The following is an 18,994-nucleotide window of genomic DNA, read 5'->3' as shown; positions in this document are numbered from 1 at the left end:
TGCAACTGGAGCGACCTACAGTTGTGCATATTGCTAGTTCTCATGTTAACTGGACAGCAATCAGGCAGTTTTTACTGGAGGAGAGGGAAGAAAGGGGTTCATCATTCCTCTGGAGCTTGCACTGTGGGTCCCTGCCTCCCGCCCCTCCTGCTTTCAGCTGGGCTTGCTTTCACTTTTCATAGCTCAGCTGGGATTTACAGCAGGGCCCACAAACTTCATTCATTAACACTGTGTGTGTATGTGTATTTGTGATGGAACATGGGAGGCAGTTCATGTGAGATTTTGACCAGCTTTGGCCCATCTGAAGCTGAAGCTGATACAGGCTCGTCTTATCTGGAGCCCAAGCAGAGCGTCGTCACACACACAGCGGAAGGATAAGCAGTATGTGCCACATTCTTAATGTTATTTACACTTCTATGCTGAGAGAATACAAACATGCATCTTGCCTCTGCGAGAGCAGAGAAGCAACTCCTCTCGGAAACAAAGAACACCGAGAGAACAGTGAAAAACAGGAAACCAGTGAACGTCACATCCAGTCTCCCATTCCCGTGGGAACCCAACAGCAACTCTGACTGTGGAATGCAAAACAAAGTCCCATGACTGCATTTGCTGCTCAGTGAGGGAAATAGAAACCAACATCCTCCCCCTTTCTGTGACCATCACTGGGCAGCGTGTTCGTACAATATCAGTGAGGGAAATAGAAACCAACAGTTCGTACATCATGTGAAATATTCGTACCGATTTTTAATTGCAATTTTATTGCTTCTTTTATTTTCTTGTTTTGTATTTTATTGTATGGAATTGTATGCAATAAAATACTATAGCAGGGTGGCGGGGTGAACATACTTTTGGCCGAATTCCTTTGTGGGGACCATGCTAGTAGTGGGTGAGGCCAGAGACAAAAAATGGGAGGAGCAACTGATGTGACCAATCACAGAATCATAGAGCTGGAAGGAACGACAAGGATCGTTTAGTCCAACCTCCTGCAATGCAGGAATATTTTTGCCCAACATGGGGGCTCGAACCCTGCCAATTAAATCTTGTGCTCTGCCAACTGAGCTATCCTTCACTGCTTGGTGCAGTTTGCTGCATTCTCTCCCCCCCCTTTTTTTAAGAACCGGTGTACAGCTTCCGGGTCATGTGGCCAGCAAGACTAACCAGAGCAGCGCACGGAAACGCCGTTTACCTTCCCGCCAGAGTGGTACCTATTTATCTACTTGCACTTTGACGTGCTTTCGAACTGCTAGGTTGGCAGGAGCAGGGACTGAACAACGGGACCTCACCCCATTGCAGGGATTTGAACCACCAACCTTCTGATCGGCAAGTCCTAGGCTCTGTGGTTTAACCCACAGTGCCACCCGCGTCCCGTGTTTGCTGCATTCTAGCCACACAAAAGCTGGGCTTCTATCCATACACACACAAGCACACACCTCTCCATGCAGACAAGCAAGAGGCGTTACCGCAGTTCAGGGACACATTCCAGCCAGGCAAAAGCACTTGAGGAAGTGTGTGGTCTGAGGAGAATCCCAGAGGCCGGACACAGAGACCTGGAAGTCCACTTTTGGCTCAAAGGAATTTTATTCAACACCACAGGACGTGTAAAACCACCCGTTCCCCCAGTGAGTGAGGCAAACGAACTTCTGTGTACGGTTAAGTCCTGCCGCAGCGGGTCCAAAGCTGAGGTGAAAACAAGAAAGGAAGGAATAAATGAGGAGGGTTGGTACTGAAAGAATCTGAGGTTTCGTATTTCATTGGTTTCGTGAGCAACTGGGGAACTGGATCAGGTAAGGAGATACCAAAAAGTAAAATTGCCTGTTGGTGACTCGCAGCGTCTGTTACGAGATCAGGAGTGCCCTGGAGGCTTCTTGTACAATCCTTTTTCTGCTGGGCTTTGTATGCAAATCTCCCCTCCTCTGCCTTTTCCCACCTAACCATGGTGCAGCGTTAAAACGTGTACTGACACAAATGTTTTGAGACTCATCTAGTAGCCATTGATTGCTTCATCCTTCATGAATTCGTCTACTCTTCTTTCATAACCACCCTGAGTCACTGCCCATCATCGCTACTTCCTTTGGGAGCAAAATGCCCTTTCTTTTGCCTGAAGCTTGCAAGATTCAGCTTCAGGTGATGAGCCCACGTTCCGGCAGTATTGAGAGATGGAGAAAAACGGTTCTGCCCCCGTGCTCTTCATAATTTTGAACACTTCTACCGACTGAGCTCTGGCCCTTTTGCTAAGGCCCTCCTGGTTTCCCCTGCGTGAACTTGAGGCTGTGACCCAGAGAACAACACACCCTAGAGAAGAATTCACAATGCAACCCTGCATTCCAGGGGCAGGCTGATATTGCTGAGCCACAGACGTTTGCCTGCAAGGTGGGGAAGAGCTGTAGCTCAGTGACAGCACAGCTGCCCTGCATGCAGAAGCTCCCAGGTTCAGTCCCCAACATCTCCAGGCCAGGGCTACGATTGTCTCCTGCCTGAAACCCTGGAAAGCCAGAGCCAGCCAGTGAGCTAGCTTGGCTGGTTGTCTGACTCCGAATGAGGTAGCTTCCTATTGGTGGCATTGAACTACTGTATTTTTCGCTCTATAGGGCGCACTTTTCCCCCTCCAAAATTTAAGGGGAAATGTGTGTGCATCCTATGGAGCGAATGCAGGCTCCTTGGCTTCAGTGATAGCAACGCGAAGCCTCCGAAGTGCAGAGGGAGTGCTCCCTCCGCACTCCGGAGGCTTCGTGTTGCTTTCGCTGAAGCCTGGAGAGCGAGAGGGGTCGGTGCGCACCGACCCCTCTCGCTCTCCAGGCTTCAGGGATAGCTGCCTGAAGCCTTTGGAGCACAGCGCGAGTTCCCACTGCGTTCCGGAGGCTTCAGATTCCTTTCGCTTCAGATTCCTTTCATCTTGCTCTCCCGGCTTCAGCAAAAGCCTGCAGAGCGCAGCGGGAACTCGAGCTGCACTCCGAAGGCTTCAGGGATAGCCGTGTGCAGCCCCTCCGGCAGGGAGAGGCTGCGCACGGCTATGGCTTCTTTAGCCCCGCGCAGCCTCTCCCGGCTGGAGAGGTTGCGCACAGCTAAAGAGGAAGCCAAGACAGCGAGCGGGATCCCGGCTGGAGGGGCTGCGCATGGCTATGGCACAAGCCAAGCTTCCTCTTTAGCCGCACGCAACCTCTCCAGCAAGGAGAGGCTGCCGCGGCTATGGCTATGGCTATGACATTTGGGTTTGAAGGCTGAAGAGAATGTTTGCTTATAAAAAGTAGTTGTGCTGAGTGTTATATTGGAGCAGCTGAGTTGAATATTGTTTATATATAGCTGACAGATGAAGAACCAAAAGTGCTTTAGTTTCTTAACCTATTTATTTATTTTCTCTCTCTTTTAATCCTTTTCTTTCTTTCTTTCTTTCTTTCTTTCTTTCTTTCTTTCTTTCTTTCTTTCTTTTCCTCTGGATCTATATTTTAATTTTACCCAGATCAACGTACAGTGGTACTTCGGGTTACAGACACTTCAGGTTACAGACGCTTCAGGTTACAGACTCCGCTAACCCAGAAATAGTACCTCAGGTTAAGAACTTTGCTTCAGGGTGAGAACAGAAATAGTGCTCCGGCGGCATGGCAGCAGCGGGAGGCCCCATTAGCTAAAGTGGTGCTTCAGGTTAAAAACAGTTTCACGTTAAGTACGGACCTCCGGAACGAATTAAGTACTTAACCCGAGGTACCACTGTATTAGTTTGGCCAAAAAATATATTTGATCACCATCTTTGTGTATCTCTTTATAAAATCTAATATAATTTACTCCAAGAAGAAAAAGTGAGCTAGAAGCCAACCCTGATCTATAGGATCAGGGACATTTCTTTACTATTAGGCACCCTAAATTTGACTCATACCACAGGGAGATGGTGATTTTAGGATGGTAGGGAAGTTAAATATGTATTTGTTTGTGTTTTTTTTAAATCAATTTTTATTAAGAATTTTAAACATAAATGCAAATATAATAAACAATGTAACATATATCATAACATAATTTCTTAACTTCTTTGGACTCCCTCACGTCTTCCGCTCCCACTTGCATCTTTGTCAATTCTTGCCCGCAATTTATCATCTTGTTTACATTCTTATGTCCCATTCATTTAGAATATAATCTAATAGTTCTCCCAAAGGTTTAAGGTTTTCCCTCAATCTCACTTATCATCCTAATTGCATCTAATTTAGTGGTGGTCAATTATTTATGATCTAGCCTCCATCTTAACATTCAACCAAATTACAATGCTTTTTAAAGTAAATCTTAAATTTCTTCCAATCTTCTTCAACCTTCTCTTCTCCCAGGTCTCGGATTCTGCCGGTCATCTCGGCTAGTTCCATATAGTCTATCAGTTGCATCTGCCACTCTTCCAGTGTGGGTAGATCTTGAGTTTTCCAGTGCTTAGCGATGAGTATCCTTGCTGCCGTTGTTGCATACATAAAAAATGTTCGGTCCTTCTTTAACACCTTCTGGTCGACAATACCCAAAAGGAAGGCCTCTGGTTTCTTAGTAAAGGTATACTTAAATACCTTTTTCAACTCATTATATATCATTTCCCAAAAGGCCTTCACTCTCGGGCAAGTCCACCAGAGGTGAAAGAATGTTCCATCATTTTCTTTACATTTCCAACATTTGTTATCAGACAAATGGTATATTTTGGCAAGTTTATCTGGGGTCATGTACCATCTATATATCATTTTCATTACATTTTCCTTCAAAGCATTACATGCAGTGAAGTTCAGCCCGTTGGTCCACAACCTTTCCCAGTCCTCAAACATGATATTATGCCCTATATCCTGTGCCCACTTTATCATGGCCGATTTAACCATTTCATCTTGTGTATTCCATTTTAACAGCAAGTTGTACATTCTTGAAAGTATCTTAGTCTTAGGTTCTAACAGTTCTGTTTCCAATTTCGATTTCTCCACCTGGAACCCTAACTTTTTGTCATTTTTAAAAACTTCATTAATCTGAGCGTAATGTAACCAGTCTCGCACTTTGTCCTTAATTTTCTCCAAACTCTGCAATTTCCAATTGTCTCCATCTTTTTCTAATATTTCCCAATATTTTGGCCATTTGGCCTCCATATTGGGTCTTTTTTGGGCCTTAGCTTCCAGCGGTGAAAGCCACCTTGGAGTTTTATTTTCCAGTAAGTCTTTATATTTTGTCCAGACATTAAACACTGCTTTTCTGACAATATGGTTCTTAAAGGCCTTATTGATCTTAACCTTGTCATACCATAAATATGCATGCCAACCAAAAGCATTGTTAAAACCTTCCAGATCCAATACATCAGTGTCTTCGAGAAGTAGCCAATCTTTTAGCCAGCAGAAAGCTGCGGCCTCATAGTACAACTTTAGGTCTGGCAGGGCAAAGCCCCCTCTTTCTTTCGCATCAGTTAATATCTTAAACTTAATTCTGGGCTTTTTGCCCTGCCAGACAAACTTAGAAATATCTCTCTGCCACTTCCGGAAGCACTCCGTCTTGTCCACAATCTGTAATGTTTGGAACAAAAACAACATTTTTGGCAATACATTCATCTTGATAGCAGCAATTCGGCCTAGCAAAGAAAGTTTCAATTTTGTCCAACTATCTAAGTCTCTCTTAATTTCTGAGTTAAATATGTATTTGGGTTGGGGACAGGATGGCTTATCTAACCCAAGGAGTTTGAGGTCAAAATGCTTGGAATTCACAGGCACCTGAAAGAGAGAAAGAGAGAAGGCCAATGATGATTAGTACACAAACGTTTGCAAAGTTAGTTGTGACTCCGGTCTTTGGAATTTTGAGTCTGCAGGGCAGAACGAGGGATGGGAATGTGAAGTTGTTTTCATAGCCGGGTGTGTCACGGACAAGAAATGTTGCTCTCCTCTAGCCCTGGGATGTTGTAGCTGAGCTATAATGACAAGATATCGCTTTGCTTAGGGCAAATGTGGGGTACACAATCTTGATTTTACAGAGGAAACAGCCTCTGTAGAAAGGAGCAGTCACATCTGACTAAGGTTGACTAGGTGCCCTAAATTGCAAAGGACAGTCCTCTGTTTGAAACAGTCCTCCATCGGAAGAGCTCCCCAGTCCAAATCCAGTTTGGAGGTGCAAAAGAAAGAAGCATGGGGAGGGGGCTTTGAAGTTGCCCATTGGCTGTTACCACCTGGGCAACAGACTGAGTGGTCTTCTCCACCGTGGCGAGAGACATGTTGTACAGTACTGCTATCTAAATCCTAATAATTATTTCCAAGTTTGCATCAATCCATATTCAGTGGTACCTTGGTTCTCAAACGCCTTGGTACTCAAACGCCTTGGTTCTCAAACGTCGAAAACCTGGAAGAAAGTGTTCTGGTTTCCAAACATTTTTCAGAAGCCGAATGTCCGATGCAGCTGTTGGCTATTGTTTGCAGGGTGCCTGCACCAATCAGAAGCTGTGCCTTGGTTTTCGAACATTTCAGAAGTCAAACGGACTTCCAGAACAGATTAAGTTTGGCGCTTTTTTTTTTTACTATTTATTTTGCGTTTTTGTTTTTGAGGCTTTTTCGATTAATTTGTTTTTGTGACTGTGTGGAAGCCTGTTCAGCTACTGATTGATTGTGTGACTGCAGAAATGGATAAAAAACCCCTGGCCCAAACAATGACTATCATTTAATTTTAATTTTTATCATCTACAATACTGTCTTATTTATTTTGTAGTACAGTACATTGATTATTGCTTTCATTTTATGGATCAACGGTCTCGTTAGATAGTAAAATTAATGTTAAATTGCTGTTTATGGGGGGTTATTTTTAAAAGCCCGGAACAGATTAATCCATTTTGCATTGCTTTCTATGGGAAAGCACGCCTTGGTTTAGGAACGCTTTTGTTTTGGAATGGACTTCCGGAACGAATTAAGTTTGAGAACCAAGGTACCACTGTATAAGTGAACCTATCTGTGTTTTCTTTTGTCCTCTCTTTGGGGTGATGCATTTGTGGCCACCCTCCATCTGAGAGATGCTAAAAGCAGAAAAGCTGCAACAACAGGTAAAGCACCACCCAGTTCACTAGTAATACCTACCTTGGGTCCTGGGTATAAGCAGGAATTTATTCATGTCAAGGCAGGAAGCTTTGCCTTTGAAATCAGAAATACAGCCCTCAGCAGGTTGGAGGACTCGGGCTGGGGAGAGAGGACAAGCGCAGCTCTGATGCAAGGACATTTCAATTCCAAGATTCGTTACCCTAACCCATGGGTAGGCAAACTAAGGCCCGGGGGCCGAATCCGGCCCAATCGCCTTCTAAATCCGGCACGCGGACAGTCCAAGAATCAGCGTGTTTTTACATGAGTAGAATGTGCCCTTGTATTTAAAATGCATCTCTGGGTTGTTTGTGGAGCCTGCCTGGTGTTTCTTACATGAGTAGAATGTGTGTGTCAGGGAACTGCCATCGGAGCCAAGAGTGGAGGTAAGGCTCCCCAATGACGCCGGAGAGGGGACCAGCAGGGGGAGAGAGAGCGCTTCCTCTGGGGAAGGAAATCAGCGTGACGCCAGGAAGAAAGGGGAGGCTGAGAGGGCTTCGGAGGGAGGGCTCCGAGACTCTTCCACCGAGACCAGCGGGGAGAGCACAGGACCTCCGCTAGGCACGCCCACTCTGCGCAGAAAGCTTCCGCGCAGGGAGGCTAGGCGGAGACTTGGTGTCAAAGAACTTTTATGTTGGAAGAAGTTCAGGAAACGCCCACTGACGGATTCTGCCAGTGACTAGGACAGCCATGGAGTAAGGGCTGTCCAGCCAGGGGAAGGTTTTAGCTGGACAACCCAGTCTGGAGCAGTTGCGGCTTACGCACAAGCAACCCCAATTCCTATTACAGTGTGCTTTGATTTAAAATGCATCTCTGGGTTAGACTTGTCTGAAAGATCGGTGAGCCTCTTCAGCAAAGGATCAATGGTGTCTCTACGAAGCTCAGCATAAAAAGGACATCCAAAAAATTATGTTTGGGGCTTCCTATTTCCCCTAATGGGCAGGTGCAAAGTCTCTGTGCGTACGGGACTCTTCTATAGGAGACTTCCAGAACCGGTGAGGGCAAGGCTGAGCTTCTAGCAAGAGTGAAAGCCCTTCTTGCGTTTCTGGATGTGAGGAAATAGACATACCGTATTTTTCGCTCTATAACACGCACCAGACCATAACACGCACATAGTTTTTAGAGGAGGAAAACAAGAAAAAAAATATTCTAAACAAAATAGTGGATATATGATTTTTGTGGTTCATGCTGTGGCCACAGACATGTGATCTGACAGTGAGTTTGGAGTAGCCCAATGCAAAAATCCTGAGGATCCATGTGGATCCATGCTTTGTAACCACAGAGGAGGGAAGGAAGGGGAACCATGGATCCTCTGCTCACGACTGCAGCAGACCCCCCCCCCCCGGCCACCCGCAGGCATTCGCTCCATAACATGCACAGACATTTCCCCTTACTTTCTAGGAGGAAAAAAGTGAGTGTTATGGTGCAAAAAATACGGTATGTTGCTGGAGCGGCTATGTATCTCCTGTTTTCTATGATTTTATAATCGAGGACCCTCATCTCTGGGTTATTTGTGGGGCATAGGAATTCGTTCATCCCCCCCCCAAAAAAATATATATAGTCCAGGCCCCCACAAAGTCTGAGGGACAGTGGACCGGCCGCCTGCTGAAAAAGTTTGCTGACCCCTGCCCTAACCCAATTAAGCTCCCCAGTTCAGACATCTGTGGATGAGGGACTCACAATACAGAAGGATCCTCTGGTAGTCTCGGTCTGTTTCCTGGACAATGATAGAGTCGGGGCACTTGCCAGAGAACAGCTCTGTCCTCATGTGAGGGCGGCCTGGAGTGGGGAAGTCGGAGAGAAAGAAACAAGTTCATAGGTCAAGAGAGATGGGGGCTGCAGGTCGAGGCTGAAGGCTGACACACAGATTTCCATGGTGCAGCCTTCCCAGGACTGTACCACTTCAGAACGCGGGTGAGAAAAATAACCCATTTACTCAAGTTGAGGTACATACCAAACAAATTAAAGCAACGGAATACAGAGGTAAATTGAGGGTGGCGCTGTGGGTTAAACCACAGAGCCTAGGACTTGCCGATCAGAAGCTCAGCGGTTCAAATCCCCACGACAGGGTGAGCTCCCGTTGCTCAGTCTCAGCTCCTGCCAACCTAGCAGTTCGAAAGCACGTCAAAGTGCAAGTAGATAAATAGGTACCACTCTGGCAGGAAGGTAAACGGCATTTCCGTGTGCTGCTCTGGTTCGCAAGAAGTGGCTAAGTCATGCTGGCCACATGACCCGGAAGCTGTACGCCGGCTCCCTCGGCCAATAAAGCGAGATGAGCACCGCAACCCCAGAGCTGTCCGTGACTGGACATAATGATCAGGGGTCCCTTTACCTTTATCAATATCCTGGAAGCCCAACTCACGTTAAGCTAGTTCACTTTGCAGGGAGGCAGAGCACGCAGACAGTGAAGCAGGACTGCTCAGTCTGGCTGCACACCCTAGTTCCCTGTGGGTAACTGGGGCACGTAGCCAAACACAGCAGGATTTAATGCCACCCCAGGCCTAGTAAAGGTAAAGGGTAAAGGGACCCCTGACCATTAGGTCCAGTCGTGGCCGACTCTGGGGTTGCGACACTCATCTCGCTTTACTGGCCGAGGAAGCCAGCGTACAGCTTCCGGGTCATGTGGCCAGCATGACTAAGCCGCTTCTGGCGAACCAGAGCAGCGCACGGAAACGGCGTTTACCTTCCCGCCAGAGCGGTACCTATTTATCTACTTGCACTTTGACGGGCTTTAGAACTGCTAGGTTTGCGCCACCCACGTCCCTCCCCCCAGGCGTAGTAGGGCTATACAAATACGGGGAACCCCGGGCTCAGGGTCTGAACATGGTATTGGGCTATACCCAACGTTCAAAACTCCCATTGTTCTAGGTGCATTTTGGATGGAGAATTTCATTAGTGTGAGCAGTTTCTGAGCTCTGGGTGTGGTACTGCACCTATTAAAACTTCAGAGTGGAAGGAAAGGAGGGCCTTTTTCTGCCTCCCCACATCCAGCTACTCTCTGCAGACTGGAGAAGAGACCCTTTTAAGAATATTGGGGTGGGCGGGCAAGGGAAGGACTAGACTGTTATGTTGTGGGTGAACATATCAGACGACACAGCGATTCTTCAAACAGCTCTTGCTTATTCACAGGCCAGAACAGAACAGAACTGAAGAGTTCAGCCAGCCTGCTTACATAGAGCTCCAGTACAACGCAACTGTAACAACTTTCTGTAACTATCCAATCACTGAACGTCACTTTCAATCCCTTATTTGCATATGTGGACCTGAGTGAAAACTCTCTACGGTATCCCCCTGCTGGCCCAGGGTGAGAAGAATATTAGGGGAGTGGGCTGGGGAAGGGCTAGACCATGGGAAAGATGAATAGAATATTTTAGCGCAGTCCACTCATTTTCAGCTTTGTATTCTTGTTATAAAAAAGTGTGCCTAGACATTCCGTTGCTGAGCCCATAACCTAGGTTTAAGGTGCCGTTTGGCTCCTAGCTTTCATATCTCATTTGCTAACCCTGGCTATACCATGCTATTTTTCTGAACTGGGGCTGGCCCGAGACATTTTGCTGCAGGAGGAGAAGGAGAAGATGACGCTCAAGCTGGCGGGACTTGCAGATTAATCTTAGGTCAACACGGACAGTGTCTAAACAAAGTTTACCAAACAAACAACTAGTTTTGTTGAGATTGTTGCTACCAAAAATACTTTGTAGACTGGAGCAACTTTTTTTCCCAAAACTTGGGAGGTTGGGGAGCGGTATCTATTTCTAACATCGTTTGTTTCAACTAGCGTATTTTTTGCTCTATAAGACTCACTTTTTCCATCCTAAAAAGTAAGGGGAAATCTGTGTGCGTCTTACGGAGCAAATGCAGGCTGCGCAGCTATCCTAGAAGCCAGAACAGCAAGAGGGATCGCTGCTTTCACTGCGCAGCGATCCCTCTTGCTGGTCTGGCTTCTGAGACTCAGAATATTTTTTTTTTCTTGTTTTCCTCCTCCAAAAACTAGGTGTGTCTTATGGTCTGGTGCGTCTTATAGAGCGAAAAATACGGTACATTTGATATTTGTCTGGCAGTGCAGTATATCTACACAAAAAATGCACCTATGTTGGATGCATTCAAACACTTCCATTAGATGCAACCCTGGGCCTAAAGAAGAAACCAAAGGGCACTGTGTGCTACTTGGGAGGAGGGTTACGTGACTTGTGTAAGTTGGAGAACAGAGCAAAGTGGGGCTGCTGTGGTCTCCGTGGGACAGAAACCAAAACCTCTCCACCTAATTGAAATGTGGATTTTTGCTCTTACTGCTTCAGCTCCTGGTCTCTGCTAGGTGACAAGTGAATGTTTTATTTTCAGAGGGCGATTGTAAGAAGTTCTCCTTCCACTGTAGAATTTTCTTAAGAGTTTAACTTAATCCCTGTGAACAGGAACGTTACCACCTTCAAAACACAAAAGGACTTGAAGAGCAAATAATAAAAAGGACTACTTCGGAAAAACAACAGCACGGGCAGTGTCTTCAGCTGCTCCTGAGGTATGCAGTCGGCAGGCCACATGACACTCACAGTCCTGCCCCCTAAACACCTGGCTGCTGCTTCTCCCTACCTGCAACGCTTCTCCCTCTGCCTGCTGAGAGGGCAAGTCCTGTTCTGAGCTCAGCTTTGAGAGTGGGCTTATCAAAGGGGCCATTAGAAAAGGAAGTTCGGCTTTACCTTCTGTAGCCAGATCAGCACTCTGTTCCTTAAGTAAGTAAATCCATGATCTTGGAATACATTGGCCTGTCTTCCTGAGAGAGAGAGAGAGAGAGAAAATGGATGGATGGATGGCCAAACAGCCAAATGTAATGGATTCTTTGAGGTAGGTTTGGTAAGGCAGGGAGTCAGAGACAACTGAGAGGCCTTGGGGGGGCCTCTTAACATGTTACATCTTAATTTATTTTTAAACCCTGCATATTTTTCAATATCACTCCAGCTGACGTAACAATAAAGGTAAAGGTAAAGGTACCCCTGCCCGTACGGGCCAGTCTTGACAGACTCTGGGGTTGTGCGCCCATCTCACTTAAGAAGCCAGGGGCCAGCGCTGTCCGGAGACACTTCCAGGTCACGTGGCCAGCGTGACATCGCTGCTCTGGCCAGAGCCAGAGCCGCACACGGAAACGCCGTTTACCTTCCCGCTGGTAAGCAGTCCCTATTTATCTACTTGCACCCGGGGGTGCTTTCGAACTGCTAGGTTGGCAGGCGCTGGGACCGAGCAGCGGGAGCGCACCCCGCCGCAGGGATTCGAACTGCCGACCTTTCGATCGGCAAGCCCTAGGCGCTGAGGCTTTAACCCACAGCGCCACCTGCGTCCCGACGTAACAATACACTCAATTAAATACCAGGATTTATCATAGCTACAACATGCATCTTTGGCAAAGTACCCATCTAGATTTTTCCTTGAAAAAAAAAGAGTGATTTGGACAGATGGAAGAAAAGGGCTATGGAAGGACAGTGATACGGCTCCCCCCCCAGGAATTGAATAATAATAATAATAATAATAATAATAATAATAATAATAATAATAATTTATTATATAATAATAATAATAATAATATATAATTATATAATAATTTATTATATAATAATAAATTATTATAATTGAATAATAATAATAATAATAATAATAATAATAATAATAATAATAATTTATACCCTGCCCATCTGGCTGGGTTTCCCCAGCCACTCTGGGCAGCTTCCAACAAAATATTAAAATACAGTAGTCCATCAAACATTAAAAGCTTCCCTAAACAGGGCTGCCTTCAGATGTCTTCTAAAAGTCTGGTAGTTGTTGTTCTCTTTGACATCTGCTGGGAGGGCGTTCCATAGGGCGGGTGCCACTACCGAGAAGGCCCTCTGCCTGGTTCCCTGTAACGTGGCTTCTCGCAGTGAAGGAACCACCAGAAGGCCCTCGGTGCTGGACCTCAGTGTCCAAGCAGAACGATGGGGGTGGAGACGCTCCTTCAGCTATACTGAGCCAAGGCCATTTAGGGCTTTAAAGGTCAGCACCAACACTTTGAATTGTGCTCGGAAACATACTGGGAGCCAATGTAGGTCTTTCAAGACCAGTGTTATGTGGTCTCGGGGGCTGCTCCCAGTCACCAGTCTAGCTGCTGCATTCTGGATTAGTTGTAGTTTCCAGGTCACCTTCAAATATAGCCCCACAGAGAGCGCATTGCAGTAGTCCAAGCGAGAGATAACCAGAGCATGCACCACTCTGGCGAGACAGTCCGTGGGCAGATAGGGTCTCAGCCTACGTACCAGATGGAGCTGATAAATAGCTGCCCTGGACACAGAATTGACCTGTGCCTCCATGGACAGCTGCGAGTCCAGAATGACTCCCAGGCTGCGCACCTGGTCCTTCAGGGGCACAGTTACCCCACTCAGGACCAGGAAGTCCTCCACACTTGCCCGCCTCCTGTCCCCTCAAAACAGTACTTGTGTCTTGTTAGGATTCAACCTCAATCGGTTAGCCGTCATCCATCCTCCAACTGCCTCCAGACACTGACACAGGACCTTCACTGCTTTCACTGGTTCTGATGTGAAAGAGAGGTAGAGCTGGGTATCATCTGCATATTGATGAACACCCAGCCTAAACCCCCTGATGATCTCTCCCAGCGGCTGCATGTAGATGTTGAAAAGCATGGGGGAGAGGACAGAACCCTGAGGCACCCCACAAGTGAGAGCCCAGGGGTCTGAACACTCATCCCCCACCACCACTTTCTGAACACGGCCCAGGAGGAAGGAGCAGAACCACTGTATAACAGTGCCCTCAGCTCCGAGCCCCTCTAGACGGTCCAGAAGGATGTTATGGTCGATGGTATCAAAAGCCGCTGAGAGATCCAGCAGAACTAGGAAGCAGCTCTCACCTTTGTCCCAGCCCGCTAGAGTGCTGGAGATCATCAACTAGTGCGACCAAGGCAGTTTCAGTCCCATGGTGAGGCCTGAATCCCAAATGGAAGGGATCCAAATGGTCCACTTCTTCCAGGCGTGCCTGGAGTTGTTCAGCAACCACTCGCTCAATCACCTTGCCCAAGAATGGAAGATTTGGCTGCGTCTAAAGATGGTTTTTTAAGAAGCCCATTGCCCAGCCCTTCCTGGCTAGTGGAGAAGTCTAGTTGCACCAGGAAGTGATCCGACCATGACACTTCTGATGATGAATGTCTGAGCAGCTAACTAAATGGATGTGTGGCAAGTTGGTGGAGAACTGGATTTGGTAAATAAGGTGTGAGGTCCAACTGGCCTTTGAAACATTCCCTGGGGGGGGGGTTGCCTGTTTGGAATGTGACCCTGAACTCTGATGATGCTTCTTGCCTTCTGGGATGGAGGACAGAGAAGGGTGTCTGTGGGTGTTTGTAGAAACTAACCTACTACACAATGGTAAAGCTTGGAGGTCTTGGGCTCAAAAGGGTCCCAATCCATACCCCTATCCCAGAAGGAGAGCAGAAGGCAAGTGGGAGAAGCATGTCCAGAAAAGACAGGAAATTGGCCAACAACAGCAAGGCCAGGTATCTCCAGAGTGGCAGTGGGGCCTTGGCAAATGCCCAGTGATGCCAACTCCTGGTGCTGGTTCTGCCATTGTAAGCACCAGCACATGGACTTGGCCTTAACTGGTGTGACCTCCTCCCAGTATTCTTCTGCAAGGACTGGGGGTGTCTACTGTTATTTTAAAACTTAGGGTGCACACACATTGGGGAAACACACACTCCGCAGAAACCAATCCGTCGCCCTTCAAAATTTAGGAAATATTCCCTGAGAAAATAACGCTTCATTTGAGTTCATTTGAGCAATCCCGAAGCAATTTCCTCTCATCTTGGGAAACCTTTTCCAATATTTTCTTTCACTTGCAGATCCTGCAAATCGGTCTGGCAAGTATTTGTTAAAGGCAAAACAGACCTGGCAAAAGAGAATCTGCTATGTATTCAGTAGGTATTTACCATTTGGGAGGAATAGCCCTGACTAGACAGGAAACAATAGCCAGCAAACATTTTCAGGTACCTTGACAGACAGGAGATGAGTTACAACCTCAAATTTCTGTTGTAGACCCACCTCCTTCTGTGATGCTCATGTGATGCTTTTGGCTGGTCTTTGGCTAAGGGGTTGGGCAATTTCTAAAGCCTTTAAAAGTTCTTGTACATCTTGTTCTGGGTCCTTGCCTCCTTGCAAAGTGGGGCGGGGAGGGGGGAGGCACTGTTGCAACAGAAAAATAAATATCTTCCTTGCTCAGACTGGTTCCTGCTTCCATCCATTTCTCTCTGACCGATAAGGGACTTAGGTAAAGGGACCCCTGACCATTAGGTCCAGTCACGAACGACTCTGGGGTTGCGGCGCTCATCTCGCTTTATTGGCCGAGGGAGCCGGCGTGCAGCTTCCGGGTCATGTGGCCAGCATGACTAAGCCGCTTCTGGCGAACCAGAGCAGCGCACGGAAAGGCCGTTTACCTTCCCGTTGGAGCGGTACCTATTTATCTACTTGCACTTTGACGTGCTTTCGAACTGCTAGGTTGGCAGGAGCAGGGACCGAACAACGTGAGCTCACCCCGTCGTGGGGATTCAATTCTCTGACCGATAACGGACTTAGGGGACACTGAATCCTTTGAGGGGAGTTGGAGTGAAAAAGCCAACCCCAATTTTTTCTACAACACTACCAACTTGGGGGATCCTCTCCTACAAAATCTCTGAACTCCCCCTCCCCTCAAGGTATCCACAGAGCGGGTGGGGAGTCCTACGTAGAGAGTCCCATTTGGATCTTTTGCCTTGTCGAAACATCTTGAGTCCTGCGCTCTGCACATGCTCGAGAAACACTCTTCTTTGTTAGCTCCCCACACCGGCCCTAGAGAGCCTTAGCTCAGCCTTGGTTCCCTGGGAAAGTAGTGTCTTTTGCGGGGAAAGAGCCAAAGGGAAAAGGAACTCACAGTCGGATGGCAGCCTCCAGTTGCAACCGCTCTGGGCTGCTGGTTTGTGTCATGCTGAAGATGCTGCTGTCAGTGCTGGCGAACGTCGCCAGTGAGGAAGGCGATGTCGCGGCTGCTGCAATGAAGAACCACCTGCCGATATACTGCAAAGGGGAGAATTGAGTCACACCTGGGGGCAAAGCCGGGCCAGCACACCCATGAGGCAAGGTGAGGCAGCTGCCTCAGGTGGCAGGATCCATAGGGGCAGCCGATTCAGCCTCCAAGGAATGCGTCACCTGCTTCTTCTGCAGTGACATGACCTTTAATTCTCACTCCAACCATTGGATAAGGTTGGTTTGATTCCCACACCTTGTTTTCAATACAGTGGTACCTCGGGTTACAGACGCTTCAGGTTACAGACTCTGCTTACCCAGAAATAGTACCTCGGGTTAAGAACTTTACCTCAGGATGAGAACAGAAATCGTGCGGTGGCAGCGGGAGGCCCCATTAGCTAAAGTGGCACCTCAGGTTAAGAACAGTTTCAGGTTAAGAACGGACCTCCAGAGTGAATTAAGTTCTTAACCCGAGGTACCTGATAATGTATAACGGGCACCACAAAATACCCATTTCACAGAAGAAGAAAATGGTGATGCTAAAAACCCCCACCTACAAAGGGTCATGGCCACTGTTAGTCCTACTCAGAGGAGAGCCATTAAAATAGGGTTGCCATATTTCAAAAAGTGAAAATCTGGACACAAAAGTTGTTGAGCTTCCCCCCGCCCCATTTTTTAGCTATTTTTTTAAAAGGAAATTTGGCAAAAAAATCAAGACTTCCGACATGGGTTGCCATACGCCTGGTTCTTCCCGAACATTTTACCGATTTTTGGAAATTCCTCCTGGACAAATCTCAGGTATGTCTGGGAAATTCTGGACATATGACAGCCTTACATTAAATTTAATGGCTAGGCCTAACTTAGGCACATTAATTTTAATGGGTCTACTCTGAGTAAAAGTTAGTTGGCTATAAATCATAAATGCAGGAAACAGCCACTTCGCAAACAAACCCCCAAAGCCCTCCCCAACCTGATTAAAATAATAAAAAAGCAGGACAGGGGGTGGATTTGAATATGACACCAATTGGTGTATGTGTGTACAGAACGAGGTCTGCTTGCACAATTAAACTTTCTCTCCCTTTCCACCTCCTGCGAGACCCCTGAACCCAGTGGCAGGTCTCCACTTTCAGCAGGAATGCCTAAATTCGCCACCCCCCCACCTCTTGCCTTCCATCCTACACAATAGTTGCAGTGCCCCTGAGGCTCCGTGCCACCACGACCAAAGCTGTTGCATTCCCTTAAATCCACCTCTACTGGGGGGGGGGCAATAAAAAAATACAGTGGTACCTTGGTTCTTGAACATAATCTGTTCCAGAAGTCCATTCAACTCCTGAAACGTTCAAAAACTAAAGCGCGGCTTCCGATTGGCATAAGAGCCACGGAAACAATAGCTGATAGCCGCATCAGACCTTTGGGTTCTGAAAAACGTTTGAAAACCGGAAGACTTCCAGGTTTTCAGTGTTCGAGAACCAAGATTCCACTGTGATGGAAAAATAATAGTAGGATCAATAGTGATAATAATAATAATAATAATAATAATAATAATAATAATAATAATGAGGATGATGATGTGCATTTTGTCTCCCCACTCCCCAAATGCTGGATGAAGGTCTCCTCATTCTTCAAGGGTTCTACCTGCTTGAACACAGAAGTATTTTAATAATGGCCGGCTCCCAATTGAATGTTAAAAACAATATAGCATTAAATATTAAAAACTTCCCTAAACCGGGCTGCCTTCAGATGTCTTTTAAAGATAGGATAGCTGCTTATTTCCTTCACATCTGAAGGGAGGGCATTCCACAGGACGGGCGCCACCACCGAGAAGGCCCTCTGTCTGGTTCCCTGTAACCTTACTTCTCGCATTGAGGGAACCACCAGAAGGCCCTCAGGGCGGGATCTCAGTGTCCGGGCTGAACGATGGGGGTGGAGACGCTCCTTCAGGACATTTAAGAGGCTTCCACCTGCTGTCAACCCCAGCTGCCCTCCATCGGCTTCAACTACCTGATCTCGGTTCAGCTCGCTGGCATGCAGCTTCGTGGGACCCTCACACAAGGAGAGAGTGTCCACAAGGACCCCGTAGAAGTAGAAGAGATAGCACCACAGACCCTCCATTGCGGGAACGGCAGGCAGTTCACTTGGAGAATCCACCTCTGCAAAGAACATTCTGCAAGGCTCACCTTTGCCCCCTGCCTGTTAAATGTTTAGCTCCCTGGGGTCTAGAGTCCAGCCTGGGCTGCCCTGTGCCTCACAGCAGAGGCAGAGATTGAAATCCAGAAAGACCCTACCAAGCATAACCAGGGGCCCTGAGAGCAAACAAAGGAAGCAGTGTTTCTGATGATGGGGATGTTATTGCAGGAAAACAGAGATAATCATTACCCCATGGAGTGCCTCTTCCCATACCTCCCTTTGTGTGGTCCCAACAGCAGGGGGGGGCTGTTACAGGGTGAAGCAGGAGAAGGTCTTCTCTGTGGTAGCCCCCCATTTGTGGAACTCCCTCTTTCCCTGACTTTTTTTTTAGATGACAGCTTAAACACATATTTTCACATAGCAGTTTGGGAATAGGTCTGTAAGTGGGCAGGGGAATTCAAACACTTGCTGCTGATTTCTTGTCTTGGTCTGATGAGCATTAATTTATTGTTTCATTGTTTTATACTGTGTTCACTACTCTGAAGAGTAGTCTATAATTATAAGCAAGTAAGCACATATTTGATATCAAATAGGGATTTCCTCTAGATTAGTTTGGCCACTCCAGTGACCCTGTTAAATTTAACTGATTTGGAAGGGGGGGTTGGTTTTCTCCTGCTATGTGCGGTTCGATCCACAAATATAGCTGGTCAGTTAATATCAGGTACATTTTAGCTTGTCTTCCCCTACCTGCCTGTGGGACGTGGGTGGCACTGTGGGTTAAACCACTGAGCTTCTTGGGCT

General features: G+C 47.0%; 1 protein-coding gene across 2 annotated transcripts; it reads right to left on the bottom strand.

Annotated features, from left to right (window-relative positions):
* Positions 1–1,559: 1,559 nt before the first annotated feature.
* On the bottom strand, positions 1,560–18,204 carry APOM (apolipoprotein M). Of its 2 annotated transcripts, none has more exons than XM_079964146.1 (7): positions 18,068–18,204; positions 15,975–16,117; positions 11,738–11,811; positions 8,727–8,825; positions 7,050–7,148; positions 5,665–5,705; positions 1,560–1,677 (listed from the first exon to the last, which is right to left on the bottom strand). In XM_079964146.1, the coding sequence occupies exons 1-6, from the start codon at positions 18,176–18,178 to the stop codon at positions 5,680–5,682; spliced, it is 552 nt and encodes a 183-aa protein (XP_079820272.1). In that variant the 5' UTR covers positions 18,179–18,204; the 3' UTR covers positions 1,560–1,677; positions 5,665–5,679. The 2 variants fall into 2 exon arrangements, with proteins under 2 accessions (XP_079820272.1, XP_079820273.1); XM_079964147.1 differs by lacking the exon at positions 18,068–18,204 and adding an exon at positions 17,921–18,037.
* Between the last annotated feature and the right edge of the window lie 790 nt (positions 18,205–18,994).

This window comes from Podarcis cretensis, assembly GCF_951804945.1.
Source record: "Podarcis cretensis genome assembly, chromosome: 2".
NCBI classification, from domain to species: Eukaryota; Metazoa; Chordata; class Lepidosauria; order Squamata; family Lacertidae; genus Podarcis; species Podarcis cretensis.
This window is presented reverse-complemented; position numbering and strand designations above follow the sequence as displayed.

Coding starts and splice junctions, on each gene's coding strand:
- APOM (XM_079964146.1), bottom strand. CDS start 18,178: ATGGAGGGTCTGTGGTGCTATCTCTTCTACTTCTACGGGGTCCTTGTG. Junction 11,812..15,974: donor CTGGAGGCTGCCATCCGACT/GTGAGTTCCTTT, acceptor TCTCTCTCTCAG/GAAGACAGGCCAATGTATTC. Junction 5,706..7,049: donor GCTTATACCCAGGACCCAAG/GTAGGTATTACT, acceptor TCTCTCTTTCAG/GTGCCTGTGAATTCCAAGCA.